The 27,843-nt window shown below is 47.1% G+C and overlaps 1 protein-coding gene across 2 annotated transcripts in view; it reads right to left on the bottom strand.

The window, feature by feature from the left end:
- Positions 1 to 27,843, bottom strand: part of SREBF2 (sterol regulatory element binding transcription factor 2) — a 59,868-nt gene that overhangs the window by 21,661 nt on the left and 10,364 nt on the right. The window contains exons 2-9 of one of the 2 annotated variants that reach the window (XM_068971875.1): positions 13,273 to 13,698; positions 12,077 to 12,258; positions 10,929 to 11,075; positions 9,322 to 9,543; positions 8,212 to 8,326; positions 7,852 to 8,033; positions 1,115 to 1,304; positions 346 to 527 (exon numbers count right to left, since the gene is read on the bottom strand). In XM_068971875.1, coding sequence (XP_068827976.1) covers positions 346 to 527; positions 1,115 to 1,304; positions 7,852 to 8,033; positions 8,212 to 8,326; positions 9,322 to 9,543; positions 10,929 to 11,075; positions 12,077 to 12,258; positions 13,273 to 13,698 — 1,646 coding nt within the window. Of the gene's footprint in view, positions 1 to 345; positions 528 to 1,114; positions 1,305 to 7,851; positions 8,034 to 8,211; positions 8,327 to 9,321; positions 9,544 to 10,928; positions 11,076 to 12,076; positions 12,259 to 13,272; positions 13,699 to 27,843 lie in introns of those variants that run through there. The other variant, XM_068971876.1, reaches the window with a different exon arrangement.

Below are 27,843 nucleotides of genomic sequence, written 5' to 3'. Positions count from 1 at the left end.
ATGGGCCCTCAGGGTGGTCCTGATGACCCTGAAGTTTGACAACCACAGTTTTAGACAAATATGCAGTGACACTACTCTGACCGAGGATCTTAACAGGTCTCTGCCAACCTGAGAGGGCCTAGTGGACAGTCTACTGCCCTGTACTGAAGACCCTGTCTGTGTTTTTCTCATTCCTGGAGGCCACACTTGGGAAACTAGGGTCAACGCTCTTCTCCTTTCCCATCATGCAATGGGTATGACACCCAAACCTTCCTGTACCTTTAAGAAGAGAGGACCCTGAAGAAGAGGGACAGAGGATGCCCACGCTCTGAGCATGACGGTCTCTGAGCCCATGCCCAGACTTACCCGGGCGAGGTCCAGGTCCGCCTGCTTCCGGTGCCTCCAGAAGGTGACTGAGGAGCGCGAGTGCGGCCGGATCACTGGCTCCCCGTGAACCAGCAGCTTCACAAAGACGCTCAGCACGATCACGCCGTTCACCAGCCACAGGAGAAGCGTTGGCATCATCCAGTCGAGCCAGCCCCTGGAGCCTACGGAGAAGCGTCTCAGCTGAGCCCATGAGGAAGGGCCCACCCAGCCACCCAGGGAAGCCCTGGGGGGACTGCAGGGCACCTGACCCACCCCTTAGGTTAAAGGAAGCAGCCTCCTCCCTCATGTTTGAAATAAATGTGATTGCTTCATTTAGTAACAATGTCTAAGTGCTTAGAGCACAAATAAATACATGCAATTAATCCACACTGTAGAAAATCTGGGACAACTCCACAGCCTCTATAGGAGCCCTGTAGCCCTTGTCACCATGGGGCAGAAATCTTTGCTGGCCAAGGCAGGGCTCGCAGCTGGCTTAACGACTCAGGCAGCAAGACCACATCCTCCTCCAAACAGGCACACCCCCAAACCCCAATTACAGCTGATTTGTTTCGCTATTTCTGATTGAACTTAGGTTTGTCCTGTTACTTGTACATGCAACTGATGCCGGACACTATCAGAAGCAAGCAGGTGGGGCCCACTGTGAAAGCCCTTTGGGACCTGGTGACAAGCCAAGCGGGTTGCAAGTAGGGCCGCCTTCTGCCACAGTAGCCCACTCGTGCCCGGGTGGCCCGAGGCGCCCTCCACCTACCTGACTCGAGTGACAGCATGCTACGGCCGGGGCCTGAGTGCGGGTGCTGGTCTGCATCGTGGGCACCCCCCCACTGCAGCAGAGCGGTCAGGGGGTTAAAGGAGAGGCAGAGGAAGGTGAGGACACACAGCAGGATGCGGGAGCGGTCCACCATGCCGAGCGCGACCGGAGAGTCTGGCTCATCTTTGACCTTCGAAACAGGGGGCCGCGAGGCGAGAAGGAAGACTGCAGTGAGTTTTTATAGCATTTTACTTTTTATATATCGGAATCGGGACTCTGAGATTTAAATTCAAGACCATGAAGCTGGATGGGAATAAACTCAGGAGGGAACTAAGAGGTTCATGCCTCTCCCACTGCTTCTCAGACACGGGGGCCCTCGCCTAAGGGGGAGGGCCCACCTGGGAGAAGAACGTGTTCTAAAGACCGGAGGGAGAGGGGCCCTGCTGTTACCACAGTGCTCCGACACAAAAAACACCCTGAGGGATTCTGTGTAATTCCACAACAGGCAAGCTGATCTAAAGCGACTGAAGGCAAAATCAGAAGTTAACTCTGCGCCTGGAGAGGTATGGGTGAACTTCCTGCAAAAGTGTACATTCACGGGAGATGAATATGTTCTGTATCATTTTTTTAAAAACCTAGAAAGGATTTATTCATTTATTGTTATTTTTTAGTTAAAGTATAACTGACCTACAAACATTATGTTGGTTCCAGGTACACAACACAGTGCTTGGACTATTTTCATACATGACACTATCTCTACAATAAATCTAGCTGCCATCTGTCACCAGACAAAATTATCACAACATTACTGACTATTTTCCCCATGTTGTAAACCTCTTCCCTCTAACTGATTTATTTTTTTATCTGGAAGTCTGTATCTCTAAGTCTCCCCCTCCTATTTCACTCACCCTCCCACACCCCTCCCCTCTGGCAATTAGCCATTTGTTATCTTTATCTAAGCATCTGCTTCTGTTTTGTACTTTTTTTTTTTTTAAGATTCCATATATAAGTGAAATTCTTAAAGAGATGGGAATACCAGACTGCAAGGAGATCCAACCAGTCCATTCTGAAGGAGTTCAACCCTGGGATTTCTTTGGAAGGAATGATGCTAAAGCTGAAACTCCAGTACTTTGGCCACCTCATGAGAAGAGTTGACTCACTGGAAAAAACTCTGATGCTGGGAGGGATCGGGGGCAGGAGGAGAAGGGGGCGACCAAGGATTAGATGGCTGGATGGCATCACGGACTCGATGGACGTGAGTCTGAGCGAACTCCGGGAGATGGTGATGAACAGGGAGGCCTGGCGTGCTGCGATTCATGGGGTCACAAAGAGTCGGACACGACTGAGCGACTGAACTGAACTGAACTGAATACCAAATCATCTGACCTGTCTCTTGAGAAACCTATATGCAGGTCAGGAAGCAACAGTTAGAACTGGACATGGAACAATAGACTGGTTCCAAATTGGGAAAGGAGTACATCAAGGCTGTATATTGTCACCCAGCTTATTTAACATATGCTGGAAGAAGCACAGCTGGATCAAGATTGCCGGGAAAAATATCAATAACCTCAGATACGCAGATGACACCACCCTTACAGCAGAAAGAGAAGAGGAACTAAACAGCCTCTTGATGAAAGTGAAAGAGGAGAGTGAAAAAGTTGGCTTACAGCTCAACATTCAGAAAACGAAGATCATGGCATCTGGTCCCATCACTTCATGGGAAATAGATGGGGGAACAGTGGAAACAGTGTCAGACTTTACTTTTGGGGGGCTCCAAAATCACTGCAGATGGTGACTGCAGGCATGAAATTAAAGGACGCTTACTCCTTGGAAGGAAAGTTATAACCAACCTAGATAGCATATTCAAAAGCAGAGACATTACTTTGCCAACTAAGGTCCGTCTAGTCAAGGCTATAGTTTTTCCAGTAGTCATGTATGGATGTGAGACTTGGACTGTGAAGAAGGCTGAGCACTGAAGAATTGATGCTTTTGAACTGTGGTGTTGGAGAGGACTCTTGAGAGTCCCTTGGACTGCAAGGAGATCCAACCAGTCCATTCTGAAGATCAGCCCTGGGATTTCTTTGGAAGGAATGATGCTAAAAACTGAAGCTCCAGTACTTTGGGCACCTCATGCGAAGAGGTGACTCATTGGAAAAGACCCTAATGCTGGGAAAGATTAGGGGCAGGAGAAGGGGACGAGAGAGGATGAGATGGCTGGATGGCATCACCGACTCGATGGACATGGGTTTGGGTAGACTCCAAAAGTTGGTGATGTACAGGCAGGGAGGCCTGGCGTGCTGTGATTCATGGGGTCACAAAGAGTCGGACACAACTGAGCAACTGAACTGATAAGTGAAATTATGTGTGGTTAGCTTTCTCTGACTCATTTCACTTGGCATAATAGCCTCTAGGATCATATGGGTTGTCACGAAATTTCGTTCTTTTTTATTGCTTTTTTTCTTCAGAAAAATAGCCAGAAGTGGAACTGCTGAATTGGACAGTAATTGTCTTTTAAACTTTTTGAGGAACCTCCATACTACTTTCCATAATGGCTGCACCAACTGACATTCCCACAACAGCTGGGTGAGGGCTCCCTTCTCTCCACATCCTTGCCAACACTTGTCATTCTCTGACTAATCTCGCTTTAGTATAATACCCTCTAGGTCCATCCACAGTGTTGCAAATGGTAAGAGTTCATTATTTTTAATGGCTAATATTTCATTGCATGTATACCACATCTTCTTTACCCATTCATCTATTTATAGGCACTTAGGTGGCTTCCATACCTTGACTATTGTGAATAAGGCTGCAATAAACACAGGAGTACATATATCTTTTCAAATTGGTATTTCTGTTTTCTTCAGAAAATACCCAGAAGGGGAATTACTGAATTGGGTGGTAGTTCTACTTTAAACCTTTTTTTAGGAACCTCCCTCCATACTGCCTTCCATAGTGTGTGTGTTACTCACGCAGTCGCGTCTGACTCTTTTCGGCCCCATGGACTGTAGCCCACCAGGCTCCTCTGTCCATGGGATTCTCCAGGCAAGAACACTGGAGTGGGTTGCCATTTCCTTCTCCAGGGGATAAAGCCGGGTCTCCCATCCTGCGGGCAGGTTCTTCACTGTCTGAGCCACCAGGGAAGCTTTCAAGAATGGCTGCGCCAATTTACATTCCCACCAACAGTACACTAGGGTTCTCTTCTCCACACTCTCACCAACACTTGTTATTTGTTGTCTTTTTGATAACAGCCACTCTGAGAGGTGTGAGGTGGTATCTCACCATGGTTCTGATTTGCATTTCCCTGATGATTACTGGGGAGGAGCGGTGGCTGCTCCAACGCAGGAGGGCCAAGAGAAGCTACTCCACGTTCAAGGTCAGGAGGGGCGGCTGTGAGGAGATACCCCTCGTCCAAGGTAAGGAGCAGTGGCTGAGCTTGGCTGGAGCAGCCGTGAAGAGATACCCCACGTCCAAGGTAAGAGAAACCCAAGTAAGACCGTAGGTGTTGTGAGAGGCATCAGAGGGCAGACACACTGAAACCATACTCACAGAAAACGAATCAATCTAATCACACTAGGACCACAGCCTTGTCTAACTCAGTGTAACTAAGCCGTGCCGTGTGGGGCTACCCAAGATGGGCAGGTCATGGTGGAGAGGTCTAACAGAATGTGGTCCACTGAAGGGAATGGCAAACCACTTCAGTATTCTCACCTTGAGAACCCCATGAACAGTATGAAAAGGCAAAATGATAGGATACTGAAAGAGGAACTCCACAGGTCAGTAGGTGCCCAACATGCTACTGGAGATCAGTGGAGAAATAACTCCAGAAAGAATGAAGGGATGGAGCCAAAGCAAACACAATACCCAGTTGTGGATGTGACTGGTGATAGAAGCAAGGTCCGATGCTGTAAAGAGCAATATTGCATAGGAACCTGGAATGTTAGGTCCATGAATCAAGGCATGTGAAGAGTTGACTTATTGGAAAAGACTCTGATGCTGGGATGGACTGGGGGCAGGAGAAGGGGATGACAGAGGATGAGATGGCTGGATGGCATCACCGACTTGAAGGAAATGAGTTTGGGTGAACTCCAGGAGTTAGTGATGTACAGGGAGGCCTGGTGTGCTGCAATTCATGGGGTCGCAAAGAGTCGGACACGACTGAGCAGCTAAACTGAACTGAACTGATGATAACTGATGTTGAACCTTTTCATGAACCTGTTAGCCATTTGTATGTCTTCTCTGGGAAAATGTTTGTGTCCTAGGTCCATTTTTAAATTGTTTATTCTTCTGATGTTGAATCCTCCAAGTTCTTTGCTTATTTTGGATATTAACCCCTTATCAGACAAATACCATCTTCCATTCTGTAGGTGGTCCTTTTATTTTGCTGATAGTTTCTTTTGCTGCAAAAGCTTTTTAGTTTGCTGTTGTCCCAGTTGTTTATTTTTGCTTTTGTTTCCCTTGCCTGAGGAGACATACTCAAAAAAATATTGCTGAGACAGGTAATAAAGAGCATACTGCCTGTTTTCTTCTGGGAGTTTTATGGTTTCAGGTCTTACATTTAAGTCCTTAATCTGTTTTGAGTTTATTTTTGTAGATGGTCTGAGAAAGTAGTACATCTGACTCTCTTGCATGGAGCTGTCCTGTTTTCCCAGCAGCATTTACTGATGAAGCCATCATTTCCCCCCCTTTGTATGGCCTCGCCTCCTTTGTCACAGGTTGACTGACCACGTAAGTAGGTTTATTTCTGGGCTTTGTATTCTGTTCCATGGATCTATGTGTCTGTTTTGTGCCAATACCATGCTGTTTTGATTACTGAAATCAGGGAACCTGCTACCTCCAGCTCTACTGTTCTTTCTCAAGACTGTTTGGCTACTTGGAGTCCTGTGTGTTGCCATATAAATTTTAGGATTTTTTTTTTTCTAGTTCTGTGAAAAATGTCATTGGTATTTTAATAGGGATTGCACTGAATCTTGAGGAGTATGGTCATTTTAGCAGTATTAATTCTTGAGACTGTCTTGAGGAGTATGGTCATTTTAGCAGTATTAATTCTTGCAGTCTACAAGCACAGTTTATCGTTCCATCTATGTCCATCACATCACTGTTAGAGATTTCTTTCATCAGTGTCTTACAGTTTTTTTAGTACAGGTCTTTTAGCTACTTAGTCAGCTTTATTCCTAGATACGTTATTCTTTTCGATGCAACTGCAAATGAGATAGTTTTCTTAATTTCTCTTTCTGGCACTTTGTTAGTATAGATATGCAACCAATTTCTATATATTAATTTTATATCCTGCAATCTTGCTAAACTTATTAATCTAGTAGTTTTTTTGGTGGTATCTTTAGAATTTTCTATATATAGCATCATGCCATCTGCAAACAGTGACAGTTTTACTTCTTCCTTTTCAATTTGGATTCCTTTTAACTTCTTTTTTAGGATTTCCAATTCTATGTTGAATAAAGTGGCAAGAGTGGGCATCTTTGTCTTTTTTTTTGGTGGGGGGACCATGCGGTGCAGCTTATGATATCTTAGTTCATCGACCAGGGACCAAACCTGGGCCACTGGCAGTGAAAGCGTCGAGTCCTAGCCACTGGACCGCCAGGGAATTCCTCTGGGCATTCCTGTCTTCCACCTGATCTTAGAAAAAATACTTCCAGTTCTTTCCTCTATACCATGATTATCGTGAGTTACATAAGTGTACATATTTATTAAAACACTTATTGTGCAATACAGTAAAATAGGTGTATTTTATCACATATAAATTATACCTCCAAGTTGATTAAAGACCATACTTTAGTATGAACCTATTTTCAGAAGCTTACCTATTCTAAACCCACAACATTGTTTTCTCCCCATTTCACAGAACTGGAGGCAGAGGCTCTGCCGGGCTGGGGAACCAGACTGGAGTCGGCTCTCCCCTGACTCCCAGTGTGTACATACATGTCATTCCTTTTCAACGTTTTTAAGCCACTTGAAAATTTCTTCTGATGATTCAGACACTTAACCAATTCAAGGTATATGTCATATGGACTTGTGTTTCCAAACAGAATCACACTTATAAAATATTTCAAAAATACAGCTTCCTTAATAAAATTAAGCAGATGCTACAATAAACAGTCTGATCAACAACTTATGGTAGAAGGAAACTTGTGCTTTTGAAGCCAGAAACTGCCAGTGTCAAAATACAGCACAAACCCCAGTGGTCTCCACAGGGTCCTAGGAAAATCATTAGGCTTGAGTCTCTTCTAACTAACTCCATTAAACAATTGCCATGGGCTTTCTTCCACAATTAAAGGCCCTTGGTAGGAATGTTATCTGTTAAGACTGCAAATTGTAATAATTTCCCAAAAAGGACCCAAAGGCAGCTTCATCCTAACCCAACTGAACAACCTCACAAAGCAGTCTTGCGAGGCTCACTACAGGCGAGGAAAGCAATGAGGCATTGCCACCAACTCCTAGCTCCGCCTGACAGCTGCTGTGTGTCCCCGTTCTGGACTTGGCCCTTATTTCTCTCTGATGGGCCCTTTCAGCAAAGACCAACAAAACCAGGGGCTGTCTCCCCACATAGAGTCAGTCTTCTTTTTCTTTAGTTTTCAGTATGTGCCTAGTTTCACAGAATTCTTGCTCCTCTCCAGCTTGAGGCCTCTGAACACCTGGCCTGGACCTCTGTCTGCAATCTCCCCACTATTAACTAAGAGAGATGGGAGAGATTCCCACGGTTAGGGATTTCCAAAGCTCATTACCTTTGCATCATCCAATAGAGGGCTTCCTGGCTCTGAGTCAATGGAGTAGGGGGAGAAGCCGGCCTGGGACCCTGAGTCGGAGGCCGGAGGCGACATCAGAAGGACATTCTGATTAAAGTCATCTATCTTCAAGTCCACGTCATTGTCCACCAGGCTGCCCAGGTCAATGCCCTTCAGGAGCTCTGTAAAGAAAACCCTACCTGGCAAACGGTCGGTTTTATAACACTCAGCCTGGGCCAGGGCAGGGCTAGGAGGGATGCAGAGCCCTTGCTGCAGCTTCGCCTGTGGTGGCGCCTCGCACACATACCCATGGGCCTCCCCAGCCCAGCACAGGACCCCTCCTATAATGAGCACACTCACTGCTCTTCTGATTGGCCAGCTTCAGCACCATGTTCTCCTGGCGCAGTTTATGATTGACCTGCTGCAAGTATTTGATGTAGTCGATGGCCTTCCTCAGAACGCCAGACTTGTGCATCTGGGAAGGAAGACGGATGAGAAACACAGCGGCATCAGACCAGCCTGCACAGTGAGGGCAGCAGAGGCCCAGAGCTCAGGTTCTGGAGTGGGAGGTCCTTGCTGGGTTCAGATCCTGATTCTTCCACTAACTAGCTGTGTAATGCAGGACAAGTTACTCAGCATCTCTGAACCTCACTTTTCCTCCTCTGTGAAATAGGGATAATGACAATATATGAGTCATAGGCTTGCCATGAGGGTTAAAAGAGATAATATGTGTAAAGAGCTTAGCCTCTGGCCTGGCACACAGCAGCACTAAATATGAGCTGTTATTCCTACTTCTTGTAATAATCCTAGCACCAAAACAAACTTTAAGGAAAATAAGCGACAAAAAACCAGAGCACTGTTGGATGGTTATCTTAAATAAAGGTGTATCCGTACCTTTCAGATTTGAGGGCTACCAAGAAAATTGTATTTTCTTTGAAAACAGAGGTAAACATAAACAGATAATAGATTTAAAAATCTATATGGCAAAGCCAAAAGATACATTAATTGAAATACCAGAAATACATGAAAAATAAATTTCTTCTTATTTGTTCTTGGTCAAAGACCCAATCTACATTTTATCTCCTCCCTAAAAGGTTAAAATATTGCTAGCCATCCCTGAATATGATTAAACATTTGCCAAAAATGCCATCGGCTGACTAAGAGGTGCACGTGGTCCTGTACTTGGCCATCAGTGAGCAGCAGGGGCCTGTGACATGGTGGTTGTGGGGGGGCGGTAAGTAGCCATCATTGCAGAGCAGAGTCAAAAGGTCCAGGCAAGCTACTGCCTGGCCAACTCCCAACAGCTAACACTTTATAGAATTTCAAAACACCAAGATGCTTTAATAAGAAAGCACCTTTAACTATTCCTGCATTCACTCGCTTGGGCCTGGGTCTTCCCTAAATTCCCAGAGCAAAGACAGACAGAGGGGAGATGACGGGGTGTGAGACAAAATTTTGCTTGACACCCACCTTGGCATCAGTCCCCATGACCAGGTCCTTCAACTCAATGATTTTGTCGTTGATGGAGGACCGATACCGCTTCTCGATGATGTTGTGTGTCGTCCGCCTTTCTCCTTCCTTGGGAGGCTCGAGCTGCTTGACTCCCCCGGGGACCTGCTTAATGGGCACCTTCTCTTGTCCCATCATCACAGGCATCGTGGTCAGAATGGTCCCATTGCTGCCCACCAGGGTCTAGAACAGACACAAGGGCAGAATGACGGCCTGGTTAGCGTGAGGAAAGCAACCTTAGGACATGAACCCGCTGGCCCTGGCCATGTGGCATCACCTGAACATGCTTGGTGTGGTCTGATGCCCTGCTTGGGATAATCAAGTCTGGAAGCCCCGGGAGCCACGGTATCTTGGGCACTGTGCCCTTTCAGAGTCACTGCTGGTTAGCCTGTGCCACAACAGCATCAGTGTGGGTCAACGCCAACCTTTGGTGTAAGGATGCCAGAAAATGTCTACTTTCTGCTTTGCTGTCAACCCGTCAGCCGCCTCTGAGCTCGTGTACAATGCTGCACCAACCACAAAACTTTCTCCTGTGTGTGACACACTTTTCCTCTCACATGACGGAGAACTAACTTACTGGATTTCCTTATACAATTTGACCATCAAAAACCTCAAGGGCAGAAGTGACAATCAGAGCCATTTTATTAAATAAACACACCCACTATGGACGCATCCCCCTGTTTTCCCCTCAGATCTGCTTTTCCTTCTCTTGGTTTCTATTTTCACTAATTTTAGTTTTATTTTCTTCAACAAATGGCCTCAATATCCAAATGGCCAATGAGCAGATAAAACACTTCTCAAATACATGAGTTATCAAGAAATAATTCACAATCAAAAGTACAGATTTCAACTATACAACTTAATGGAATTGTGATGTACGTAATACAGTGTGTGTAACCAGCATAACCCTGATGAAGACACAGACCCTTTCTGTGTCCCGAGAAAGTTCCCACACGCCCCTTCCCCGTCTTTGTAATCACTGCTCTGACCTCTATCACTGTCTTCTTAAACTTCATACCCTGGAAACATCAGCATGAATTCTTTGTGATCAGCATCTTTTGCTCAGCATACTATTTCTGAAGGACAGCCATGTAGCTGTATCAATAGTTCTTTTTGGATGGATAGTTGGGTTGATTCTGGTTTTTGGCTTTTATGAATAATGCTTACTTTTGACTTCTGATCACTTTTCTCTGTCAGACTCTCCGGCCACAAGATGCAGACAGTGACCAAGACCCTACACCTTAAGGGACCTTGCATGACCCACCTTGAAGCCCTTCCCTGCCTAGGGTCCTTCAGAAGCTAAACCCTCATCGGCAGGACCTAAGAGGCAGATGGTCCCGTGTGGACCTGCAGCTCCTCTGCGGTCCCTCCCTTGCCCCTCATAAACCCTAGGACTCCCACATAACACTAGGTGCTGGTACTTCTCGAGGGGTAAAAAACTAAAAAGGGATGATTGTGCAATTTGACTGACACATTCTATAGAGTTTCTGCATCTATTCAGGGTCTGGAGGCTTTGTTAACATCTCTGAGGCCTAATACCCCCAAGAAAGAGGGAGCACAGCTCTTACCGGAACTTGCAGGGCGGCTGTCTGGATGGGGGTGGTGAGGGCAGTGAGGGCGGGGTTCTGGACTGCGGCCATCACGGGGCTGCCATCTGTCTTCAGTGTGGTCAGGACAAGGGAGTCTGTCTTGATGATCTGAGGCTGTACCAGGACCTGCATGGAAAAGGAAGCTAGCACTGTATTCCTCTTTTTCCCTCTTTTGGCTGCACCATCCAGCATATGAGACCTTAAGTTCTCAGACCAGGGATGGAACCCATACCCCCTGCAGTGGACGGGTAAAGTCCTAACCATTGGGCCACCAGGGAAGTCCTGGCAGTGCTATTTTTCTGTTTTGTGTTACTTCTTGCTGCAAAGACCCTCCAGACAAGAATGATAAAATTTTCATAAAACTGAGAATGTAGCTTGACTACTGGGTTGAGGGGGAGAAAGAGCATAGCTAAAGAGGGTTTGGGGCTTCACTTCTGGAGTGGCTCAGTGGTAAAGGATCTGCCTGCCATGCAGAAGAGGTGGCTAGATCCCTGGGTCAGGAAGATACCCCTGAGAAAGAAATGGCAACCCATTCCAGTTTTCTTGCCTGGGAAATCCCATGGACAGAGGAGGCTGGCAGGCCACGGTCCATTGGGTTCGCAAGAATCGGCTACAACTCAGCGACTAACTGACAACAACAAAGAGGGTCTTGGGATGGAAGGCTGAAAGGCTTCAATGCGAGCAGTGCCAGGAGCCTAGCTAGCGTGGAGACGGCATGACGCGGAGGGACTGTGGAGGGGAGAGAGATCTGATTATGGACAAACTGAGGAATGCCAGGTACATGGCTGAGAAGCAAAAATGGTAAACCTGGATTTTTTAAGATAAATTACTTCATTAGAAATACAGTCCACTGTGATGCATGTCTTAAAAACATTTTAGCACATCTGTTTTCAGTTTTATACCCATCACATGTGCAAATAAGTTACTACACCAGCATTTACTGAGTTTATAGGAGTGCCAGTGTCCACCTACAGAGGTCATCTCTACTGGGTCTCATGGGTGCCTCGTAAGGTCCAGTGGTTCCCTCACACCCTGCTGGCCCTGCTTGGTATGTAGACCCCATGCTCCATCACAGACTGGCCAAGAGCCCCTACCAAGGCCTCCCGGAACTCCTGCCAGCCACCTACCGGGACCTGCTGCACCTGGGGTGCAGCCACTGTCTGCACTGTAGCCGGGGCCAGGGTCTGCAGCGTGCCATTGGCCGTCTGCGTCAGCACCCGCTGGGCCTGCACCGTCTGCACCTGCTGCTGGATGGCAACTGGCTGCACCTGGGAGGAGGTCACTAGGCTCTGGACTTGAGGCTGAAGGACTTGGGAAGAGAGGAGAAGAAAAGTCACATGGACGAGGAATGCATTCTGTCACTGCAGCTGCGTTGTAACCGAGTGCCTCGGAAGGACCCCAGCTCCCTGCCTGCTTCTGGACAGGATGTGGAGAGCCGTCCTCAAGCTGGTCAAGTGGACAAGAGATCCTGTGAGGGCTGCCTTAATTTCTGAGCGAACGAGTAGAAGCTATTTCATTACTCCAGGTGCTGGAGTGGAGGTGAGGGGAGCTAAACAGCATATGGCTGTCCCCAGTGAGCGAGTTAACAGATGTTAGAACCAATTCCTGGGGCTTCATTGGCTCCCAGGAAATGAATGCAAAGTGTACTTTGGGATGACTGTTTTGGCTTTTTGCTCTGTCGCCTTTCCCCAGCCCTGAAACCCCTGAAGCCTGCTGAAGAGCTGGCAGAGCCTGTGAAATAAATTAGTACAGCAGGACTAATCACACCCTGCGCTCCCCACAGGGTCAGAGAAATCCCACCCACGAAAAGGGGCTGGGACACTGCACAGCGCAGAAAGTTGCTGGTTTACTCTGCACACGGCTGAGGGCCCACTCCGAGGCCCGCCACTTCAGGAGACAGGGTGCCCACGTCAAAGTTGCGCTCCTCTCGGCGGTGGACGCTCAGATGTTGGCTGGATGCCGGGTTCTCAACCTACAGGAGCTGTGATCCTCCTGGGGCCTGGGTTAAGTTTCAAGACCCATTTCATACAAGCCTCCACCTCTAGTTCTCAGGATAGCCCTGAGCCTACTGTGCCTGTCAGGAGTCTGTGACCACGAATCCCTGAAGTAGGCCCAACAGACATTAAGGTACCTGAAGAGCGGGAACCTGATCCTGCACCACCAGGCTCAGTTAACCAAAACCTCATTCAGACCAGGCTAGGTCACTAAGATTCCGTCATCCCCAGGAAGACAGAACGCTTCTCTATCTGCCTCCGCAGTATCTCCAGACTGGCCTGAAAACTTTTGAACCCACTAAAGGCTATGGCATGAGTTCTCAAGTCACCTTGAAAGCTGGTAGCTGCATTCTGGTAGATGACGGGCTGCTGGATGATCCTCGTCTGCGGAGCGGTGCTGAAGGTCGAGGTGATCATGACGGTCTGCGGCGGCAGCGGGGCAGGGGGCGGGGGCTGCGGCTGGGGGCGGGGCTGCAGAACCGGGGCCGCCCTTGGCTGGGTGGGACCCGACGCAGCGGGCGCCTTGACCTGGAGGGTCGCAGCCTGCGAGGAGGTGGCCGAGGGGGAGAAGGCCGGCAGCGGGACCTGGCTGAAGGGCCGCTGCCCGGAGGGGTCCCCGCTCCCGGCTCCGCTGCCGCTGCCGCCGCCGCTGCCGCTGCCGTTGCCACTGCCACCGCCGGGGAAGGAGCCGCAGAGCGGCTCTGAGAACAAGTCAGGGAACTCGCCCACTTGATTGCTGACGAACTGCAGCATCTCTGTGAACACACGGAGAGGGGGAATTTTACTGCCGTCCAAAACGTCTAGTTTAGTGGGTAAATGTGAGATAAAACGTCTTGGTTGTACTTGTTTGTGGTGTAGCTTTGGATCTAAAAATAGGAAATAAACTTGAAAAGTATTTAGCATCATAAACGAACAAGACATTGATTAACTTTTAAATTTGCTTAAGAACCTGAGGCACGAGAACTTGGGCAATCTCCGGGAGATAGGGAGGAACAGGGAGGCCTGGCGTGCTGCAGTCCACGGGGTCACGGAGACGGGCACATGACTTAGCAGCTGAGCAGCAGCAACTGAGGCATGAGGAAATCCAACAGCTTTCCCAAGATCAGGGCAGAGACAGGTGGCCTCTTTCGCGCGCGGGGACTCAACAAGGCCAACATGGCTGACCATGGGTGAGCGGGACAGGACTTCACGTGGCTCCTGTTCTCCTCCCTCCTCACCACCTCCAGGCCCGCCCTGCCTGCTTTCCTCATTGTCTCCATCAGGTCTAATAGGAGCCGCCTCTGTGCCGGGTGTGTGCTGCCTTTGGAGGGGGCTGCTGGCCCCATTTTACAGTTGGGGGAGTCGCCGCCTTAAGTCTTTGGGGCTCAGCAGCCTGGCACTGTGGGGCCACCTCCAGTCCTGGCCAGCATTGCTCCCCACGGCAGAGCAGGAGTTGGCCAGACCCTGACTCTCCTCACCACAGGCTAGCTCTGGGCCTTCCCTCCATCCTGGGCAATGGAACCCACAAGGATGATGAAGGTGATGGCCCTGAAGGAAAGATGTTACGCGAGGTTGAGAACAGAGAAATCACTCGGCCAAGGTCACACAGCGCATCAGGGCACAGCAAGGATGAGAACCAGTTCTTGGCCTCCCACCTTCAAGTTCTTCCACTGCACCGTCAGAAGGTCAGGGCAGAACAACCCGGGCCCTCAACTCCTCTAGCTGTGCCCCTTTCCTTTGGGCAAGGAGTCCATGGGGCCGAGGGCATGTGTCCACTGGAGACCATGCCCTTCTTCTAGATCGTGCTCTTAAGTACCTGGGACCCTAAATTCCCAGCCCTGAGGGCCACAAGCCTGCTTCCAGGGCCTCTTCCCCTGGTTCATCCTCCCAAAGGTTTACCCAAACCGAACTTAATCCACGACCAACAGCTCACCTCTCATGACTCCTTCCCTCCCCGTAGGGCTGCTTCCCACTGCGAGTCTGGGGCCTCAGCTGTGTCCCAGGTATTTTCAGATCTACAATCCTCCACCCGGTCCACATCCTCTCCCTTTTCCTTTCCAATATATTCCCAAGAAGCTACTCCTTGTTCCTAAACTGTGGCACCCTCCTCTCAAACCCTCAAGGTGGCAGGATGCTCTGATCTGGTCACACAAAGAAAGAAAAACAAACCAAAGCCCCTAAGCACTATCTCTAATCATTCTCCAAACCTCCACCAGCACGTCCTTCCCAGGTCTCTAACTGTGTGTGTGTGCGTGCGCTCGTCGTGTGTGTGTGAATCTGGGCTATGAAGAGTCTTACGTTAGGCAAGTAGAAAGCTACCCAGGGGTTTCTAGAGTGACCTAGCAGTTCAGCATGCTTTTGTGTTCAGTCAGTTCAACCTGCTGGAAGAACAGCACCTCACAAGATTAAATGACTACACAGTGGCGTTATTTACCAACACCTTGGCACTCAGCTCCGTCCCCACTCAGCCCGTCACCTGTGGGAGGGAGGAGTGGGCAGAATGCCACAGATAACTGTAACTTGCACCAACTAATTCCAATTTGTCATACATGATTATTGAGAAATATCCTCAAATTAGCACAAAATTTAAGCAAAACAATTCAGTGCTGACACGTTCCAAGCACAATTTCTTTAAAATACTTTAAGAAAGTGATTAAGAGAAACCTAATAATTTGTTGAGCCTTCCCGTAATATCTTCCCGCTAGGGAATCAACACAGAGGACTACTTTGTAAGCCATAAGACTCTTACTCCCCCGCTAACTGCCCTAATCCATGGAAAGGGAAGGAGGGTAAAAAGAGGCCGGAGGGCAGACGGGCACAGGTTTGGCACCAAGTGGATCTCCAATCTAATCCTCTGTGTGAACATGGGCAAGTCACTTCTTTCCACATGCCTGTTTCCTCACAAGAGGCTGCCACAAGAAGATGTGGTTTCTTTGTGGTGAGGATTAGTAAGATAATGTATGCGAAGTGCTTAGTGAGAGGCTGACCCTTACAAAGATCCCTGGCACTGGGGCCTCTGAAGCCCTAGCACACGGGTGCTTGGCTCCACTTGCCTTGTCGAGTGCTCTCCAGAAACTTTTGTGGGGGGACACTTGGGCTGGCTGGGGAAAAGTCACGTGCAGAGGCCACACAGCTTAGCTCACAAAGCAGGGTGTGTTAGGCAGATGGAATGTGACTGCTTAAATTAAAAAAAAAAAAAAGAAAATCCTTTTCAACCCACACATGATGAGCTCTAGCAGAGGTATCTCCAGCCAGGCAGACGGGCACTGGGCTGAGGGGCACAGAGGGGCTGTGGAGACTGAGCCCTTGAAGGAAGAAGTAAGGAAGAGGCTCTGGGAGGCACTGCTGCAGCAGGCCCGCCGGGCCTCCCCGGACCCAGCTGGCTGCAGTGACAGAGGGGAGGCCGCGCAGGCGCAGATCTGTCTGTATCTCAGGGTACTCCCTGGGAGCGCCCCGCATCTCCCAGCGCTTCCCTGTTCCCATCACTCGTGTGCCGTGGTCACGCAGGCTCCTGTGTCCACAGAGAGCCATGAAACCTGGAAAAGGGAGGCCTACGAGAAGGCAGGTTGTTGTTTTCTGTTTAAATAATTGTCTTTCTTTTTGGCCGTGCTGGGTCTTCTTTGCTGTGCGGGCTTTTCCCTAGTGGCGGTGCGTGGGCTTCTCACAGCTGTGGCTTCTCTTGTTGCCAAGCACAGGCCCACTAGCTATGGCTCACGGGCTTAGTGGGATCTTCCCAGGCCAGGGAGCAAATCCGTGTCTCCTGCATTGGCAGGTGGATTCTTTCCCACTGAGCCATGGGGAAGTCTGGGTATTTTTATGGAGCTTCGAAAATGCAGCTGGGCGAGACATGGAGGACAGGCATCCTTGGAGCTGGGCCATCGCCTGAGGCCTGCAAAGCCCAGCTCACTGGGTGGGGTGGAGGGGTGCTCCTGTCAGTTACCTTCCCCACCAAGCTACCCTCTTGTGTTTAGCCGCTTCATAAACTAAGATTCAAGTTGCCTGATAAAGTAAGCTGGGCCCCAAGAAACTACATGTGGGTTCTGACCACGTAACCAAAATTAGAGGCTCTGGCTGTCACCTGTGCGTGACAGTCCCAGGTTTCATCCAAAGAGATCCCAAGTTCACGTATACTTTATGGGGCCTGGGACCTGGAGGTAACATAAGCCACTGTGTATGGCTCTGTCCAGTGGCATCTACCTGAGAATGAAAGTGAAAGTGAAGTCGCTCAGTCCTGTCCGACTCTTCGCGACCCCATGGACTGTAGCCTACTAGGCTCCTCCCTCCATGGGATTCTCCAGGCAAGAGTACTGGAGTGTGTTGCCATTTCCTTCTCCAGGGGATCTTCCCGACCCAGGGATCGAAGCCAGGTCTCCCACATTCCAGGCAGACGCTTTAACCTCTGAGCCACCAGGGAAGCCCTGAGAATGAGGTAACCTGAAATCTAATCAGATTAATTTCGGTCAGAAATAAAGAATCTGAAACTCCAAATGGGGTAATATCATTTCCAATACTACAGCTGGTCAAAAATCCTTTCTGTGGGTGTTTGTTACTGAGCCCTGTTAGGTGCTAGACCTGTTTTACAAAGGTCATTTATTCTTATATTTTGTACTCATTATGGATCTTGGGTTAGACAATGTTTTCTTAAAGATTTTTTTTTAGATGTGGACAATTTTTAAAGTCTTTATTGAATTTGTTACAATGTTGCTTCTGCTTTTTGTTTTGGTCTTTTGGCCATGAGGTATGTGGGATAGCTCTCTGACCAGGAGTCAAACCTGCACCCCCTGCACCAGAAGGCGACGTCTTAACCCCTGGGCTGCCACGGAAGTCCCTAGACAATGTTTTAAAATAATTATCTTTTTTAAACCATAAAAATAACATATTCACTACAGAAAAATTTAGAAAAAAATTAAATGAAAAAGAAAATCATCCAGCAATTTCATCACCCAGAGACATCCACCATCAGTGGTTTGGTGTGTATCTTTCCAGACTTCTTCCCATTGGAGGTTTCCTTGCAAACACAAGCATGCACACATATGGGATGGTTTTACACAAACGGGATCACACTGGGGAGATGCTATTTTGTCCCTGTTTCTTTCACTTAATAAAACACGAAGAGTATGTAGTGTCAACCATTATGGACAGAATACCATCCTTTCTGAGAGCCCTACATTCATGCTGCATTGTGCTGTGCTGTTTGGCATTATATTAATGTACCAGGATTTAACCACTTGGTTCATCACTTGGTGATGATAAATGAATGCTTTCATCTTTTTGGCATGATGAACAACTCTTACAAAAATCTTGAACAAGGATCTTTCCCCACTTATCTGATTATTTATTTTCTTAGGATAAAGTTCTAGAAATTAGATGGCTGGGTCAACAGACAGGCATTCTATATATACTTCAGAAACGTTATAACAATCTATATTCCTGCCAGTGTTTTCCCACGTTTATTTCTGTCCATTTGATAATGGGAAAAAAAATCTAATTGTTCTGATTGACATGAATGAGTATTAAATGAGGTTAAACGTCATTCCCCCCATTTCACTGGCCATTTGTATTCCTTCTTTGCAAAGTGCCTGCTCTTGACCTTTGTTCATTTTTCTACTGGGCTATTTGTCTCTTTTTACTGATTTGAAAAACTTTTATATGTTATGGATTTTGCTTTTCCTTAAGTATTTGCCCCACTTTGTTGGTTTATTAGTTTTTGCTCAGGAAAGAGAATGGCACAGTCATGAGAGTCACCTTGTCCTAGCCCTGTAACCTGGGCTAAGTTTTACCTCTCTGAGTCACAGTCTTCTCACCTATGGAATGTGGCTAACAAGTATACTGAGCTCATCATGTTGTTCAGAGATAACTCACATAGAATCTACAGCACAGTGCCAGGCACTTAGTATTCACTAGTACATGTTATACATAGTGGTTTCTGATAGTTTTGCTTTGACTTTATTTTTGGAAAATTCAGATTTTTTTCCAATGAACTGGATATATTAGGGAATAATTTGGGCATAAATTTTGTGTTTACTTAAGCATTAAAGAAACACTAAAAAATGCATAAAACCACACCCAGCTGAAATAAGCCACACAGGAAAACAAAAAATGCACACACCTCAAACATCTACCAACTTCGTCATTTGCATGTATCATGAGCTATAACCATCCACATCTGGGGTCAGAATTTCCACTGGACTTCAGATAGCCCTTCTTCCATCACTTCACAGTAACTCATGAGCTATAACTTTCCAACACCCACTCCCACAAGCAAACCTCGGGTCTATTTCAAGGTAGAGTGCTGTATTTCCAAGCCGCTTAACATCTGTAAAACTGTTTTAGGGGTGGCTATCTTCGTTATTTATTTTTAGCATTTAAATTAAAATTTTTTTTACTGGGCTATAGTCGACTAACAAAATGTTAGTTTCAGTTTTACAACACAGTGATTCAAAATCTTTATAAATTAAATATACTCTATTTAAGGTTATTATAAAAACTGGCTATTGTTCCTGTGCTGTACAATAAATAAATATATCCTTGTAGTTTGTTTATTTTATACATGGTAGTTTGTACCTCCCTATCTTTTTTTTTCAGAATGCCTATTTATTTTTTTCTCTGTATTTTCTGGTCTCCTACGAAGATTCTGAGTGTTGAGAACCTAACCCCACTTTCCCCATAAGCTCTGTGGTTTTTACTGTGTAATTCTGTACAGTGCAATACTTTCTAGTAACATGCACGTTGCATTACAGCAGAATAATTTTAATCCTGTGTAGTAAAATTACTTGGTTTCTGTTTCTCATTCCCAACATCATAAGGATACTGACCTAAACCTTCTTCACTTACTTTTGTTCATCTTTCGCATTAGACCTGCGCAACAAACTTGAGAACACAGAAGCATGGTGTGTGATGTGTGTGGAACGAGAAAAGACGATATCCAGTGGGGGAGAGGGAGGTAAACACAAAACCTAAGCCCCAAAACATATCCCGCTTTCAAGCTGATGAACCTGTCTCCCCTCCTAGGATTGTTTTTCTAATTAAAGAATCTGAAAAAAAAAAAAAAATCCAATGTAGATCCATATCGAACCTGAGGGTTAGTGGTAAGGTGACTTTCCATTTGTCCACCATTTTGCTATTTGTGATCACCCCTGCTTTCTCAGGACCTGAAACATCCGTCATCTCCATCCAGGCCACCTGGAGGAGCAGTAAAGGAGCTGGGCTGTCGACCACTCCCCTCAACATGGGAGCCCTGAAGTGCAAACACGACCAGAAGGAACAGAGGGACAGCAACAACAGGCAAACTGCCGCCTTAACAATCGATCTACCCTGGAGTAAGAAATGGCAACACTCCAGTATTCTTGCCCGGAAAATTCCATGGGAAGAGGAGCCTGGCAGGCTACAGTCCATGGGGCTGCGAAGAGTCAGACACGATTAAGAGGCTGAGCACACACAGTTATCAGAGAATCTGACAACATCAGGAGAAGGATGCATGCGTGTATTCTATAGGCACAGCAATAGGGGAGGGCATTTTTCTAAGAGCCTCGTGTATCCATGGTGTCTTATCAAATGTGCACTGGAAAGACAGCAATTGCACAAGGTAAATCTGAAGATCTTCTGTTTTCTGGAGAATGCCAAAATTCCCCTGTGTTTCAGACATGTGTGGCAATGGCTTGAACATGTGATAAGGAAGCCTGAGTGTGCTCTATCTACGGCAGGGGCCAACAATCAGACCCTGAAAGACAATTCAGAAAGCAAGGCAGGTCCAGTTGCACCTCAACAAATACCAGTCCAGGAATCAGAAGAGACAAGTCACCCAGGGCAAAACCCACTAAGAATTCAAGACTAGAGTCTCTAAGGATTTGGGTCATATGCCACAGAACTCTTTCCTTGACGCAGCATTTAAGAAGACTCAAAGGGAGGTGGGAAAAGAAGAGAGACTGAACTGTGAAGAATTGAGAGTTTAAACTAGAATAACTGAGAGATGAGAACTAGCGGAATGAGCCCCCTGCCCCACCCAAGGGAATATTAGGACTGTTGGAGACATTAATAAGGTTTGTTTTATTTGTACACTATTATTTTGTGTAAATGTATGATCTGACAACAAGTACCCTCCAAATCTAGTGACTTGGAGTCAATATTTCCATACAAAATGTGACCACTTATGAAATTTCTTGAAATTAAGAAATGAAATATCCTCAAGATATTCTTTGAAATTATATGCTATGGCAGCTCTACAGATAAAATTATTCTAGAGATCTCTCAACTAAAAAAAAAAAAATCAATCCACTCAAACACCGGGAGGCACATTCATTTGCTAAGAAGCTCAGAGCACAGGGGTAGAATCATGTACTTCAAGGGAATCCTGGGTCACAGTCCTGGGGAGAGGGAGGCTGGAGGAGATGCCGAATGACACAGGATGACAAGCGGGTGACTCAGGTATCCTATATTTTAAGCGAGGGATGAGTGAACTCTTTACTGGCAAAGAAACCACAGAGGAAAATTAGGCGGGGAGGTGGAGGTTCTCAAATGCTTGTGTTTCATAACACACACAAATGTGTCACACACTCCTCTGCATATATCAAGTATTATGTAATAAAATAATACATTGAAAAATTAAGAGAGAAAAGAAAAGACAAAGGGAAACCAAGTTGTTCTCGGAGGGCCTCTGGTCTGCCCTGGCTCTCTCGCCACCTGCCCAGGCTGGGCATCAGGGGCAGCCCCAGAGGACCGGGCTCAGCTGACCGGTGCCGTTGTCTCTGGGCCAACAGAACCTGAGCCAGCTCTTGAGTTCCAATCGAAAGACAGTGACCTGCGGCACCACCTTCAGTTGCTCTTTTCTTCTTTCCTCTGCGGTTAGTTCGCTATGAATTCCTGGCAGGTCACCTTCCACAGTATCACAGGGTTATCTCCTCGCTCCTCTTGCCTTGATTTCAACCGCAGTCTTGAGTATCTTGTTGGGCCAACAATCTTTCAAAGCAAATCAAACTTCTCAAACAGGAGCTTCATAGCTTCCCACCAATAGCTCCCTCCAACTCCAGGGGATTTCACTTCCCACCCACTTTAGCTCTTCATCCACCCTGGAAAAGTACCTACTCCCTTCCGTGTCAGCACAAGCCTTTGGGAGAGGAGGAGGGGCTCTTTCTCCGAATGCAATCACCTGCCTCACCCTTTCTGCTTGTTACAGCCTTCTTCCCTTTAATTGCACAATTCCATTTCAAAACGACCTACAATTTCTTTCACCAAGGACACTTTTCTACCTCAGGTCTAGCCATCTTTTAACTCCTGAACCCAACTGTGATTTGTTTAAAAAAAAAAAATTGTCCAAAACTTGAAAATAAACTGGGGCGGGGGGGGGGGGGGGTGGGGGGGGGAGGGGAGGGCGGGACAGGGGAAGTACAGCGTCTCTAAAAGTTCTACCTGTCTACCTAAAGGTCATCTGATGCTCTCCGGAAACACAGAGTGGTCTGACTTCCTCTTTACTACTCATCAGGCACACATTCTGTAAATGAGATGTTCACATGTAGAAAATAAACAAATAGCAAATGACTTGTCTGGTGAAAAAGATAACCTTGAAAGCTTTGTCTTTACTGCCCTGCAGGACATTAGCCGGTTAGTATCTGAATTCACAATCTCACTTCTTTCCTACTATGTGAGTATCAGTTTCTTGCATTCTCCTTGAACCCACCTTTGTCATCCTGCTGTTTTCCTCAGTAATCTTCATAAATCTTCGGTACATACTGATGATATACTGGTATAAGAGTATGCTTCTAACATTAAAAAGTTTGTTTTGTCATATTATATCCAGTAAGACATATTTTTTTAATACTTTCCTTAGATCTTGTGCTCCACAAGCACCTAGACAAAACCTTCCACTCCCTGGGCCTCTCTAGGCACTCAGCACTCTGGTACTTAAAAGACTTGGTATCAACTCACTGAGATGCCCTCACATGCAACCTTCATGCACTCTATAAAAACGGCAAACACGCCTTCTGAACCAAAAGTGGAAGGGACACCGCCTCAGGATGGGACAAGATATTTTTGAAATTTGGGTTACCCAGGAAAATCTGGACAAATTTCTGCAATTTCCACAAACCTTCCACTTTTGGTGAAGTAGGTATAAAGATGCAAGGTTTTAAATGTGTTGAACACCCACTGTGTGCTGGCGCAGAGATGACAAAACACCCCTTGACTTCAAGGAGTTGGTGAGAGTGACAGATCTCGTGGCGACAGTCACAGCAGACGAGGACAACACAGGGGATGTGATAAAATCACTGACTCCAGCTGGTCGAGCAGCTTCCTTAAGAAGCTGAAATGAAGGCTGACCAGGATGCCAGGTGAATTCTAGGCCCAGGGAATCTTGCAAGTCACAGCTCGGAGGCCTGGAGCTGCATGGTGGATAGCGGGAGGGCACCAGGCTGGGCAGGTGGTCAGGACCAAATCCTGAAGGGGTCTGCAGCTCACGGTAATGAACTTGGTCTCTCTCCTTCTTAAAGAAGGAAAAGCTACAGCCAGCAATCCAGCCATGCTCTAGGAAGGGGAGCCCTGCAGCTCAGCCCTGCTCACTTTGGTTTGTACAGGGGGCTACTGGCTTGCCCAGAGTCCCCAGACACCATATGCTCACTAAGAATCATTCTGAGCAAAGACTTAGGGCTGAGTTCTGACTTGAGAGAATATCAAAACAGCTAAAACTAAAGTTAGGGTAACTTCATCAACAGAGGAAGAGACTTCTGAAAATTGATTAAAGGGAAGTTCTTTTTTTTTAAATTTTTGGCTGTGCCACACAGCATGAGGGTTTAGTTTCCTGACCAGGGATTGAAACTGTATGTCTTGCAGTGGAAATGTGGAGTCGTAGCCACTGGAACCGCCAGGGAAGTCCCCAAAGGAAAGTCCCAGTTATGCATGAAAACTGGGAAACACGCCACCTATCTCTTAGGGGTTGTGTGAAGGGAGCGTGGCAAACAATCATATTAAAAGAGAAAAGCAGGAGGTTGAAAAGTTAAACCAAGAATTACCTGGAAGGCCAAAGAGAACGGGGATTCCCAAGTTTAAATTCAAAGATGGCTTTCTGTGTGACAAATCAGAAGGCTGGTTGGAACTCTCATAATGTAATTGTGCTGCCTCTGGGAAATTAATTGATCTCTCCGAGACTCAGTTTCTCTACTTATAAATATGGGAACAATCCAAATTCCAATGGATATATATTAATCTATAGGGATATGACCAGCACATACTAAAATGTCTTTGACTTTTTCATAGTTTCTTTTTCAACCTAACATTTGAAAAAGGGTTATTTGTAGCTTAGTGAAAAAAATAAAATAAAATAAATTTCACTAGTGAAAGTCACTCAGTCGTGTCCGACTCTTTGTGACCCCATGGACTATACAGTCCAAGAAATTCTCTAGGCCAGAACACTGGAGTAGGTAGCCTTTCCCTTCTCCAGGGGATCTTCCCAACCCAGGGATCAAATCAGGTCTCCCACATTGCAGGCGGATTCTTTACCAGCTGAGCCACAATTTAACCTTTGAATAAAAGCCAGTAGTCACACTATTGATGTTTAAAAGCAAAAACAACTCAGTGACAAAGCTAATAAACTTATTTTCTAACTAGAAATCATATTTACATTTTATTCAAATGCAGAGAAGATGGTTATGACTGAAATTAAATTCACTTCCTATTGATTCTATGTGGACAACATAATAATAGCTGTCACTAATACCTACTTACTATTTCATACAAACCCAGATGCTAATATTACTATTCTACTTTACAGATCATGAAAATAAGGTTCAGGGAAGTTAAACTATTTGCTCAAGCCCTTCATACAAGCTACAAGATCTGAATTTATATCTGTATTGAGGTCTGCATATCTCTTCCATGCACTTTATTTCCCCCCACAAAACAAATATTTCTTGGATTTTACAACTTGGGAGAAAGATGCAAGACGGACCTGGAGTGACAATAAAGTCTGGGGAATCTGGGTGTGGGTGGAGGGGGGACACTTAATGTAACCCATTTCATGACTCCCAATACTAAGTTCAATGTTAAATGAAAGAAGATCCATCTCAGGGTAACACATGTAACTGACTCATGGGGGAGTAAATGAGAGAGATTTTTGCCTGACTGTATTTTGCCAGCATACTTTCCTCCCAAAGTATTAAACCTTTCTCCAGATAAGACCTTCTGCCTTGACAAGATGCTCCTTTCCAGAACACCCCTCTTTCTTCAAATAAAGAACAAACCAATAAAGATACAACCCTTAAGACCTGCATTCAACACACATTAACTGAGCCTACAGCGTGCCAGACACAAAAGTGAGCACATCAAGAGGCACGTGTTCTGGTGGAGAAGCCCTGTGTGAACACCTGCCCGGGCCAGGTGCCATGTGCCGGGACGATAAAAGGCGCATGGTGCAAGAGGACCCTGTCGGAGTACATTTCCTAAAAAGCTTCTGTTGTTTTTCACTGCAATTCATCTCATGCTTGTGTGTGAGCATTTAGAGACAAAGGTTAAATGTGGTTTTCTTTTCTTTTTTTACTAGAAAAGACCTTCATCAGCAGTGTCACCCAGCTGTGTCTGCTTTTAACGCCTTGCAAACTTCCACTCATCATGGCATACGATTCAAATCACTCTGGGAGGCAGCTTTAAGCACTCTTTCAAATGAGTTAATATATGCACAGCACTTAGAACAGTGTCTGGCACAGAGTGCTTGAAAGTGGTGATGGTGGTGGGGGTTGTTACACAGGAAGAAATAAGCCCAAGTCCAATGAGGGGTCTTAGGCAGGTGAGTACGCGAAGGCTCCATCCTGGTCCAGACGTCACCCCAACAAGCATGCTGGGGGGGCTTCCTCTCAGGAGCCCTCCACCCCTGGGACTGTCCCACCTCGTAGCGACTGTCCCCACGCATGGAAGAGCCCCACCCTGGGTCCCAGCTGGGAACCCAGGTCTTACACAAGACCACGCTAGAGGCAGCAGAACTGTTGACCACCCACATTTGAAAGGCTGTCCATCTTGTTTCTTTATTCCTTTGAAATGCATGCTTTTAGAAACAGATCAAGAATAGATTTTGAGAACAACAATTAAGAGAAAACTCAAGCCAATGCCTAGCAGTAATAACAAAAATACTATAGCAATTGTTCACATTTCCTGAGCTCTTACCACACGTCAGCAATTACGTTAAGCACTTGACATGGATTTCATCACTTCATCCATGACACTTTGAGGTAGGTGCCTTCATCACCTCCACTTCACACACAAGGAATACTAGGCACAGAGAGGTTAAGTAACTTGTCCAGCGTCACTCAGTCAGCAGGTGACGGTACTGGGACTGAAGAGTTCAGTTCTCAGCCACTACCCTGGACAGATGCTTTGCTTCTGTTACTGTGTGGATGTCACCAGACAGAGCCTCGTTCTCTAATGGGAACAAACACCCCCAGCTCAGGAAGGAAAAGGGTGCCATCCCAGGTGTCCTGCATCTCACTGGTGTCTCTCTCACTCTCCTGCAACAAAGAGACTGGAAGCTGAACAACAGGCAGAGAGGAAGACCCTCAGGAACGCCCCTGCACAAGCCTGTTCCAGGGGCTGGCGCTGCCCAGTGCCAGGTGACCGAGTGTCCACAAAGTCTGGCAAAAGCCACTCCTTCCACTTAACTGTCCTCCTGGGAGGCAAAGTTCCAAAGCTGGGGATCTCAACCTTTCCCAGTCCTTAAACCACTCAGTAAGGCAATTATACTCCAAGAAAAATTAATTTTAAAAAAGTCATTCAGGCAAAAGTGAAAGACCTCAGTGACTCACCAACTTACCCTTCCCCAAATCATTACCACACCCCCAAATCTCCCTCAGACTAAGGACAAAAATAATACCTCCAAAGCAAGTTATTAACCCCTGCTACAAATCACCACCAGCATGTTCATACCCACTGTGCACTGTGGGGCTGGGAGCTCGGGGAACCCGCATACAGCACAGACTCCAAAGTGCCGGTTCCCTTCCCACCCAGCAACCTCACAGGGAAGAAACCCAACCGACCCAGAGACTGTGACAAGGGTGAACAGACAGGTGCCTCCCAGAGGAAGGGCTGCCAGAAGGCAGAGAAGGGTGACTCGGCCTGGCAGGCAGGGAGAGCAGGGCCTCGAAGGGCGGAGAGACGTCTGTGGTTTAGAGAGAGGCACGGGTAGGTGCTGCAGACAAAGGGAACGGTATGAGCAAAAGAAATGTTCTGGAAGGAGCTTCGGCAGAGCACATGGAACAGAGTGGAGAGACAGGGCTGCCTACGCTTGAGCTGTGAAGGCCTCACTGAAGCTGCCTGGTGTGGCACAGAAAGCACGATGGACATCTGCCATTTCTGCTGTCTGCCGTCCTTCCAGCTGAACCTCCCATGCACCCTGATTTTCCTTCTGGAGAACCCACGCTGGGTGGTCTCAGCAGTAAGGTTTCCTGGCAGGCAGCTCTGATGAATGCATGCTCCCACCAGGAACATGACTCTAGGAAGCGGGGACAAGCAGAGGCCACCGAGGTGGCGGGTCCTAAACAGGCTGCTCCGGCCTCTCCTTAGCAGGACTCTGCTGCCGAGCTGCCCTTGGCTCTGGCCCGTGTTCCTGGTCTGGCTCTCCCACTTCTCTGATCAGTCCACACACCATCCTGCCAATAAACTCCTTTTCTACTTGAGCTACTCAAAGCCAGCTTCTGTGGCTCATCACCAAGCCTGCCAACTGACAGCACACGAGAGCAGGAGAGGGACCTGATCAAAACTATGTTTGAGGAAGCCCGCAAAACACAGCTGTCAAGAGGACAGCCTGCAAATTGCCTGAGCACGGTGGTCAAGCCTGACGAAGCGGCTGTCCGCTCGGCCTGGGACACTACTGCGCCTGCTCCCCTGGCCGGCGCCCCTCCTGGACTCTACCCCAGATCTTACCTTCCACACTGGAGTCTTTGGGGGTA

This window comes from Capricornis sumatraensis, chromosome 4, assembly GCF_032405125.1.
Source record: "Capricornis sumatraensis isolate serow.1 chromosome 4, serow.2, whole genome shotgun sequence".
Taxonomy (NCBI): Eukaryota; Metazoa; Chordata; class Mammalia; order Artiodactyla; family Bovidae; genus Capricornis; species Capricornis sumatraensis.
This window is presented reverse-complemented; position numbering and strand designations above follow the sequence as displayed.